Below are 10,647 nucleotides of genomic sequence, written 5' to 3' on the forward strand. Positions count from 1 at the left end.
TCTTTTATGTCAAATGATCACATACTATGGAAAAAGGATAATGTCTCAACTTAACAAAATGAACCAATAAAAGAGTTACTGCTTTCTTAGCAGAAAAAGTACTACAAAATATATTCTTTGGGAAATTCCTTGAAATATAGGTAATTGTGTATTTGATGATCACTATTTCACAGAAAGGCACTGGCTGAGAAATTCAGTCTGCCTGAATTATAACTGCCAACTGTTCAGTTGCTCAAATTATACATCAACTATGTTTTATTTAACATAAACATAGAAAGTCTGTTCTTACAGTATTTTAAAGCAGAAGGGCCAGGAGTCCACTGTAGATTGAGGAACACTGTCCTGGCACAAAGCTCAGGCCATTTAAAATACTAAAATTAAAAAAGGTAAGGAACATTGTTGAAAAAAATCTCCTAAATACTTCTATAAAATAAATCTTTCTGAATAGTTATCATAACCTTGGAAAAACCTACTAACTTTGCCACCAGCAATGCAAATGAAGGCTCAATATTCACACAGATGGGCAAGTAAGAGTTGTCTTTTGTCTGTTGGGAAAAGGGAGTGAAGATTCTCGGAATGGATAAGAAAGGACGAATGTGTCTTAAAATGCAAGCTTTTCCCAACAGTTTTTAGAGTGTCATGGTACCAGCAAGGAGAAAACCATGCATGTGCACAGCTAATCATTAGCTGACAATGAAATGCGTGTGTGAAAAAAACAGCGGAAAAATGATTAAATGGGGAAGCAAGCCAGTAAGGGCTAAAAAGCAGCTACTGTTGGCTGCGAGCATCCCTGGGAGGCTGGTGGACAGAAGACCCAGGTCATTCTTAGAGAAAGGAAGCGTGGGAGGCTCTCTGTTCTCCTGGACCATTCATGTGGGCTGCCACTGAGTCCTTTCTGTTTCCAGTGTCAAGTCCAAGGATGAGAAAGAAGGCTGAAGCCTATCCATGAAAGCACAACATGTCTTTCTGAAACAGCTTTTCCAATAACTGATTCTGTGACTGGAATACACACTATTTCCTGTAGGGTCACTGAGAGCTTTGGAATCATTCAAAATTCTATTCTACGGGTTAATAAACACAGCTAACACTGGTCCCTCCAGTCTGCCCTGTTCTTTTAGGGTTAGCCTCCTTCTCTCTGGACTCCAGATTCTCTTTTCTGAGGGTCTCTCAGAGGAACTCCAAGGGCCTCTAAGGAAACCAGGCTCTGACCCTCAAATTCTGAACAGATCAGGCAGGCTGGAGGTCTGTGAGGGGGAAGTGGTCCAAAGCTCATCCAGTCTAACTGGGACCTTTGTGATATGAATGTCCACATAAGGAAAATAGCCACCTAGGCCCCCTTCTCAGCAGGAAAAGGACCTAGGGAAGGGCAGCATCTTTTTAGCTCATGAGTTCAGATAAATAAAATTCATCCTTGATCTTTTGAATCTCATCTGGATTTTTCTCTCGGAAATAGAAATTAGCACAATTATGAAGGATTTCCTATAAAATTAACATTCTTTCACCCATTTTTGTTGTTGTTAATCTAATAAAGGGGCTTCCCTGGTTTCTCAGCAGTAAAGAATCCACCTGCCATCGCAGAAGATTTGAGTTCGATCCCTGGGTCGGGAAGATCCCTGGAGAAGGGAATGGCAACCCACTGCAGTATTGTTGCCTAGAGAATTCCATGGACAGAAGAGCCTGGCGGGCTAGAGTCCATGGGGTCGCAAGAGTCAGACACAACTTAGTGACTAAATCACCGCAATCTAATCTAAGAAAAAACACATTGCTGATGCAGGGCAGTTGATGGGTGGTTTTGTCTTTTAAAGTAAGAGTCAAAATACTACTTGTGTTTTGATAAGAATGCTCTAGATTACTGAAAATATTTAGATACTGTCCTAATATTCCGTTTCTTAAGCTTGTTTATTAAAACTAGGTTTTGCATTATGCTAGATTACTCCAGTTAAGTAGATTTCCTCTGATGGAAGATTGTTTTCACAGAAAGAGCACTTACAATTTCTAGCAATACATTAGTGATCCCAGAGTCATAGCATTCTCAGAAACTACTGAGAAGCAAAATTAATCTCCTTTTTCTTATTAAATCTCTTCTGCTGAGTCTCTAGGGCATTTTACTGGGCCAGAGAGGTATTTTTAATGTCACTATCTATATTATATTCAGCTTGCAGGAAATGAGACTTCACTCGGCCAATGTCATTATCTCTACTCATACGGATCCCAAATGCCAATTAAGATTTGCTGAAACTTTCTGCCACCGTTGGTACAATGAACACCCTCGTTCAAATCCACGAGAAACATGTCTACTGTACTAGAGATGATCTCTCTTGACATCTCTAAGGATGTCCGAATAATCTTTTAAGTTAATATTCATGGCCAGATTGGTGGATGGTGTAAACTGAGGTGATGTGGGGAGCATATCCTGACCAGCAAATGTGACCAACCCTCTCCTCATCCTTGTGTGCTTACGTAAGGATGCCTCCACTCTGAGACTCTCACCAGCACCAAATCCTCCCATGAGGTCCAATGTAACCCAGTCGAGTCATTACCAGCAGGGTAGGGGACCTTGGAAAACTGCTGGCTGCAAACACTGGCTCCATTCACCATCAGGAAAAGGCCTGCTCCCTTGTCTCAGGCAAGACTCCCGCTGTGGCTCAGTGTGTCTCCCAGCTGGGTAGCCACGAGTCTGTTTCCTTCTTTAGCCTGCATAATAATGGAGGGTGAGATGAAAAGGAATACAGGCCCTTGATACCTTTTACTTGGAGTGCTAACTAATGCAAGGCCTCATGTCTGATCTGCTGCGTGGCTGAGGGCATGGCAGATGGCCTTCAGAAAGCTTTTCAAACCCACCCTCCTTTCAGCAGGGCATGAGGTAGGTATTGTTACATTTTCTGTGCGGTGGTGGAAAGCAGCGCCAAATAAAAGCACACAACAATGGTGCCACTTCTCCGGGAAGCTTATTACCACTTTACAATGAAGGCTAATTGGCTGATGCCAAAAGCAGACGCAGAAGCAGCTTTGAATATCATCCAGGAGAGTTTTAGCGGGCAGAGTCAGGAAGGAGGCTGAGCCATAAAAGAGGATGGCGTTGAGAAGAACGTTGGCAGGGAAATGGTGAGGGCCAGGATGAAGATGAAAAAGAAGAGCTGTCTTATTTGTATCAGAAAAGAATCGTGCTCTTGTTAAAAGAGTTTGTTCATCCGCACCTCCCCCTTCCACCACAAGCCTCTTTATCAGGAGGCCGTCAACAGTCAGTCCGGGCTTATAGAGCAGTGTCCACAGGATGCTGCTGTTACCATGACAACCGATGTGAACAAATCTCGGAGCCTTTCAAGAAACTTGTGGGTGATCTCCTTGAAGTGGGCAAAGGAGGAACTAAAACATACTGAACACTTACTGTAAGCCAGGCTGTTTCAGGAAACTTCCTTTATTATTTCATTTAATCTTCGAAACAATTCTGAGACATATTCTTAGGATCATTTCACAGCTGAGGAAACTGAGGCTCAGGGATGTTAAATAACTTGCTCAAAGTTCAATGGACTCAAACCCAGGCATTTCTGACTCCCAAGTTCAAGCCCTTTCTGCCACACTACTCTGAGCTGATTCTCCAAACAGCCAGGTCCTGTCTACTACCTGGTATGTGATGGTAGTGGTCAAAAAATGTTTTCTGAAAGCAGAACTAAACTGGCGTGGCGTGGAAGTGGAGATAGGAAAGAAATGATTTAAGAAAGTTGACCCTAGTTTCGATTCTTGGCTAGGGGCCCTCATCCCAGTGTACACAGAAACTCAATCAAAATTATTTGGCAAAAATGTTTTGAGCATCTATTAGGTACCAGACATTGGGTTAGGTGCCAGAAATACAGACATTTTAAAACCCAGGTTCCATCTTTTAGCAGTTCACAGTCTCTTGGCAGAGGGTAGAGGGGCTCGTATACATACAAGCTCGTATAATATGCTATGAAAAAATGTAAGCTTGGAGTTTTCGGGAAGGAGAAAGGAAACCTAAATCAATATGGGAAGGTCAAGGAAGGCTTCCTGGAGAAAGTGATGCCTGGGTGGGTTCTTAAAGAATAAGCAGGAATTATCCAGGCAAGAAAGGGTGAGTGGTATTATTCCAGGCAAAGAGAGCAGTACGAGCAAAGTCCAGAGGCATGAAATAGACAGCGTGTGCATAGGACATTAAGTGTTTCCTACTGAGCTGAAACCACGTGGCAGGAAACGACACTGAAGAGATAGGCAGAGCCAGGAAGAGGGAGACTGTAAATGCCACATTAAGTGTTTTGAACTTCATCCAGCAGGGGATGCGAGGCATCGATCGCTCTTTGCAGGGAGAGGGAGTGATACGGTCAGTGTGGAGGAGAGATTTGAAGGGATAAGAACTGAAATAGGAAGAACAGTTGGGCAGTTGATGCTGTGGTTTATGTGGGAGATAATGGGGGCCTAATCAGGGAAGTGGTGATAGGGGTAGAGAAGGCCAGATTGATTTGAGAAACATTTTGAAGGTCAAGTCAGCAGGAGTAAGCAATTTGATTGGGTTGTGAGAAATAAGAATGGGACAATGCATGTGAATTTCTCGCTTAAGGAACCAGGTGGATGACGGGACCATTCATTAAAATTATGAATCAGAAGTGGGAATAGATTAGGGGGTGCCCATGGGGTAAGATGAGATCATTTGACAACTGGGACATAACTAGCAAGCAGTTGGATTATGAATCAGAAGCTCAAAAGAGAGATAAATCATGAAGATTTGAGAAGTCTGAAAATAGATTCTTCTGCAGTCACTTCTGTCCTGAAGATGTGTTTTGTTTGGACTTCCATGATATTGTTTTTAAAATCAGGATTATGTGGAAAACATGGAAGAATCAGGAAGTTGCACATCCCCCCCAAAAAAGAATCTGTATTTTGGGTGTCTCTTGAAAAGTCTTCTTTTTTTGCATTTCTGTTCTTTCGTGACAGTAGTCAACTAGAAGCAGGAAGAAGCGGGGCTCTCTGAGGAGGGCACATGCTCTGCAGGAGCCTCTGTCCTCACCTGGCTGGGCCCCTGGCTCATGGCTCAGCACGGTTTGCCATCTCATCATCACTATCGCTGTTGCCTTTCTTACAGTAGAGTTAAGAGAAAAGTAAACTTTTCTTGTTCCCTTATCCTAGTTAAAAGTAGAAAATGAAATCTAGTCCAAGAGGACTGTGTTTCACGAAAAAAGGTGTTGAGAAATGAATAATATTCCCATATATTTGATGTGCAAACAATGCATATCCTTGTTGAAAGAATAAAACTTGACATATCACTGTGAAATAAACCATGTTAATATTACTGTCTGCTGTATTTAAAAGATGCGTAATGACTTCCCATTTGTTTGTATCTCCTTTAATTTCTTTCATCACTGTTTTGTAAATTTCAGGGTATAAGTCTTTAATATTGTTAAGATGTCCATACCACCCAAAGCAGTCTACATACTCAATGCAGTTTTTATAAAAATCTCAAAGGCATTTTTTATAGAAGTAGAAAAAACAATTCTAAAATTAATATGAGACCACAAAAGACCCAAAATAGCCCCAAAAATCTCGAGAGAAAAAAAAGAACAAAGCTAGAAGTATCACACCCCCTGATTTCAGTGTAATAAAATATATATTACAAAGGCATAGAAATTAAAAGAGTGAAAAAAAAAAACTTACGGTACTTATATAAAGATATACATACCACCCTATAGAATACAGAGTCCAGAAATACATCCATACATGTAGGTCAACTAATCTTCAACAGGGTGCCAAGAACATGCAATGGGAAAGAACAGTCTGTTTAATAACTAGTGTTAGGAAAACTGTACACACACAGAAAAATGAAGACCTTTATCTTATGCCATACACAAAAATCAACTCAAAGTGGATTAAAGACTTAAATGTAAGACCAGAAGCTATAAAACTCCTAGAAGAAACTGTAGAGGAAAAGCTTTGTGACACTGGTCTTGGCAATAATTTCACAGATATGACACCAAAAGCATATATGACAATGCAAAAATAGACAAGGAAGACTATATCGATGAAAACACTCCTTCACAATAAAGGAAAAATCACTGGAATATAAAAGAAACCTGCAGAATGGGATGAAATATTTGCAAGTGGTGTAAATGGTCATTTAAAAGGTTAATTTATACTAAAATATGTAAGTGAAAGTGAAGTCACTCAGTCATGTCCGATTCTCTGTGACCCCATGGACTGTAGCCTACCAGGTTCCTCCATCCATGGGATTTTCCAGGCAAGAATACTGGAGTGGGTTGCCATTTCCTTCTCCAAAATATGTAAGAAACGCCTCAATTACAAAAACATTGATAACCCAGTTAAAAATGGGCAAAAGACTTCTATAGACATTTCCTTAGAGAAGATATAAACATGGCCAATAGGTAAGTGAAAAGATGCTGAATATGACTAATCAGTGAAATGCAAATCAAAATCGTAATGAGATCTTACCTAACACCTGTTATGATGGCAATCAAAATAAAAACCCCCAAAGACTACAAGTGTTGGTAAGAATATGGAGAAAGTAAAACACTTTACACTACTGAAGGGAATGTAAAATGACATTTCCATATGCAGCCACTATGGAAAACTGTATTGAGATTCCTCAGAAACTTAAAAACGGAACTACCATATGATCAATAATCCCACTTCTGGATGTTTACTCAAAATAATTGAAATCAGGATCTTGAAGAGATATTAGCACTCTCATATTCACTGCTGTGCTAGTCGCAATAGCTTAGATGTGGAAACAACCCAAACATTAATCAACAGATGACTGGATAAACAAAAATGCGATATATGTATACAATGGAATATTATTCAGCCTTAAAAAAGAAAGAAGTCCTGCAATATGTCACAATTGGATCAACCCTGTGGACATTATACTAGGTAAAGTAAGCCAGTCACAGAAGGACAAACGCTGTATGAGTCCACACATATGAGGTATCTAAAATAGACTCAGAAGCACAAAATAGAATGATGCCTGCAGGGACTGGGGCAAGGGGAAAGAGGCAATTGCTAGTCAGCAGGTATAACATTTCAGGAATGTAAGACTATTCTAGAGATTTCATGAATAGCATTGTGTCTATGGTTAATGGAACTGTGTTGTTAACTTAAAAATGTGTTAGGAAGGACTTCTCTTGTGGTCCAGTGGTTACGAATCCACCTGCCAATGTAGGGGACACAGGTTCAATCCCTAATTTGGGAATGATCCCACGTGCTGCACGGCAGCTAAGCCCAAGAGCTGCAAATACTGAAGCCTGGGCACGTAGGGCCTCTGCTCTGCAACTAGAGAAGCCACCATGAGACACCTACAACTGGAGAGCAGCACTTGCTCACTGCAACTAGAGAAAGCCCACGCACAGCAAAGGAGACCCAGCGCAGCCAAAAATAAATAAATCATCTCTTAAAAGAGTATTTTAAAAGTGTGGGGTCGCAAAGAGTCGGACACAACTGAGCGACTGAACTGAACTGAACTAAAGGAAGTAGATCTCATGTTAAATCTCCTTACCATGTTAAAAGTAAAAAGTTTAAAAACCAAAAGATACATAGTGGAAAAACCTAATAAACTGTAATAAGTATAGAAATTTCAATAGCTTGTTTAGGAAACTGAATGAAATAAACAATGATAGGCCATTGCCTCTTTCCTACAGATACACTGCTTGGCCTTAAAGGAGTTTATTTTACAAGCTCTGTTTTAGGGTCACTGGTATATAGCATGGACAGTAAGAACGGAACAAGAGAGAGAAGAAAAGCAGGCCAAGAGCGGGATCTTGGGGAAAGACTTAAATAGTACCACTTAGACCAGAGATTCCCAAACTACCTTGGTTCACAGTGCCCTTCATTTTAAGTAATTTTTTCAGTGCTCCAAGGCCAAGAGAGATACCAAACAGTTCCACAAATTGAGTATTCACAACTAAACACCTTAATGTTTGTGTCCTTAAAACTTAGTAAAAAAAAAATACTGCATCTAAGCTGAAAGACATTTCAATTTCTTTAAAATTTCATTCTTCAGTAACACACTTACCTAACGGGATGTGTGGGCCTTCTGGGCACTTTACAACTTCTCCAGCCTGCTCACACCGACACCCTTATTACCTGTTCTACATCGATTTTTACACAGAACTTGCTTTTTATCACACCAACAGCAGGAAACCCAGCATGGGAAGAGATGTTACTGAAAGAAATGCAGTTCAGTCTTATATGAAATTGTGAACAAGCTGCATTTGTTTCATAATAATTTGTCTTCCTGTTTTTATTTATCAAAGACCAAGAACCTCTTATTAACAACAGCGAACCAGTATCCCCACATCAAATTGATACACTTATCTCCAAGAGCCAGAGAACATGGGATTTCCGTTCTTTCCTGCTACAAGTACAGGAGCAACTTCCATTTTCCATGTTGGAATGCTGAAACAGCAGAATTAGAGCTGGTGCCTCAGCCCACCACTGGTTCCCACGCTGGACCACCTCTGAAGGCCCCTGATGCCCTGAGAGTCTGTGACGCCTCCAACCAGGAATGAGGAGGCTTTGAGTCGGATCCAGGAGCCCTCAAAGCCCTCCCTCTGCTGCCACCTCTCACACTAACAGGGGTATCCTGCTTACTCCGTCCCAGTTTATCAGTTTATTCTGAGTCTACACCCCTGGCTTCAGACTCAGTTAGCAAGCAACTTCGATGGAGACCCTCTCCATTGGCAGCTGTGGATTGGACACCTGAGTTCAAAACCCCGGGAAGTGTGAGGGTGGCAGAAGCCGAGACACAGATGGCAGAGTTGAGGCCGTGCCCTGGGCTGGATGAAAGACCTCAGTTTCACAAAGACTCCTTCTCTGCCTTGCTGACCATCGCTTTCAGGCCTAGCCCACGTTACAGGTGAGAAAGAATCCTTTCGCAGGATGGGGGGTGAATTCGGAGCAAGCCAGCAGTCTGTAGGAGCTGCACCCACCCATGGCATATGGGACTCCCCAAGCACATGCCAAGCGCCCATCATGCCTTCTAGAAGCTAAGCAGCAAGTTTCCCTGGTCTTTGTTCCCTTCGCTGCCTTCTCCAGCCCTGTCATTTTTCTAAAACACCCTGATGGGAGCATGTGAAGGCCAGCGGTATCCCTCTACTTCGACAAACCCCGGACCTTGTTGTACCTTTCCTCCCGTGGTAAAGGCTGAAAATGCTCCTCTTTGATTTTTCAAAGCCCTCAGCATGTTTATGCGGTGCCAGGAGGGGAAGCTGGCTGGCAGTTCGTGCTAATTGTCTGGCCGCACTTTAGAAAGAGGCTTTTTGAATCTGAGCATTTAGGGAGAAAGTGGAGAAGCGTGGCTGTATGAAAGAGCAATTGATGTTAAATATTCATGCTCTGCTCTCGGTTAATCAAAATCAGTAACCCCCATTGCTTCGCTGAGTCTTGCTGGCTTCTATTAATAACTGTGATTTTGCTGAGGAAACTTGGATACAAAACAGTGCCACTAACACCCATGCACACACACAATGCGTGGGTGCTTATAGGCGTGAAGTCTTCCCAGTTAATACTGTGCAAGGCGCAGGAGATGCGGGTTCAACCCTGGGTGTGGAAGACCCCTGGAGGAGGAAATGGCAACCCACTCCAGTATTTCTTGCCTGTAAAATTCCATGGACAGAGGAGCCTGGCCTGTTACAGTTCATGGGGTCACAAAAAGTCGGACAGGACTGAGCGACTGAGCACGCACTCCCAAGTCAGTCAGTGTTTTCTCCCCAGCGTTGAATGAACTGTAGTTATCCCTTCCATCAGCATGTTAGAAACACTCCGTTCCATTCCGTTCAGTCGCTCAGTCGTGTCCGACTCTTTGCGACCCCATGGGCTGTAGCCTACCAGGCTTCTCCATCCATGGGATTCTCCAGGCAAGAACACTGGAGTGGGTTACCATTTCCTTCTCCAGGGGATCTTCCCGACCCAGGGATCGAACCCTGGTCTCCCACATTGGAGGCAGAAGCTTTAACCTCTGAGCCACCAGGGAAGCCCGTTAGAAACACTACTCCCTTCTTTTTCCTTCTTTCATGTGGAATTCAGCGAACTTTATCCTTGCTTAAAAACCAGACATGTTCTGTGACAAATTTTAAAGCAAATTGCAGAGTATCCTAATTCATTTACCAGAAATGATGAAATTTCACAGAACAGAGAAGAAATGGACTGTAATTGAACAAATTGGGGTAATAATATCATAGGTTGCTTTAGTAACAACTTTAAGATCATGTTTCTTGAGCCTCCAGGAAATAAACATTTTATATTTTTATTTGTTGATTGATTTTTAAAGTACATGTAATTCAACCACAGGAGCTTTTAAAATAATCACTGAATTTTAAAGGAAAAAGAAAAATAGCTCTTAAACATTTTTTTGTTTTATTTTTGTAGCTATATTTTTTCAAATTTTCTACAATGACTGTGTTTTACCATCATAATAAAAACAATAACAGTTATTGTTTTACAAAGCTGCTGAGCATTTGCTGAATTTTATGTTTCAGAAGTCATCCGTTTCTTCCTTACCTGTGTCATCTGCAAGAGAAATGTTGGTGAAGGCACGATCCTCCTCTTCCTCTTTGCTGGACCCATCCATCTTGTTCACTTTCAGGCCTGTTAGTGACAAGTATGAGGGCAGGAGAAAACGGCTGTTCC

The 10,647-nt window shown here is 41.8% G+C and overlaps 1 protein-coding gene across 3 annotated transcripts in view; it reads right to left on the minus strand.

The window, feature by feature from the left end:
- SCOC (short coiled-coil protein) overlaps positions 1-10,647 on the minus strand; it is a 40,280-nt gene extending 29,633 nt beyond the window's left edge. For 2 of the 3 annotated variants that reach the window (XM_088828016.1, XM_088828015.1), the window contains exon 1: positions 10,519-10,647. In XM_088828016.1, the coding sequence (XP_088684142.1) occupies positions 10,519-10,588 (70 nt within the window). In that variant the 5' untranslated portion in view covers positions 10,589-10,647. Of the gene's footprint in view, positions 1-8,032; positions 8,183-10,518 lie in introns of all 3 variants that reach the window. The other variant, XM_088828018.1, reaches the window with a different exon arrangement.

This window comes from Moschus berezovskii, chromosome 19 (genome assembly GCF_049115385.1).
Source record: "Moschus berezovskii isolate FMDL1 chromosome 19, NW_MosBer_1.0, whole genome shotgun sequence".
NCBI lineage: Eukaryota > Metazoa > Chordata > Mammalia > Artiodactyla > Moschidae > Moschus > Moschus berezovskii.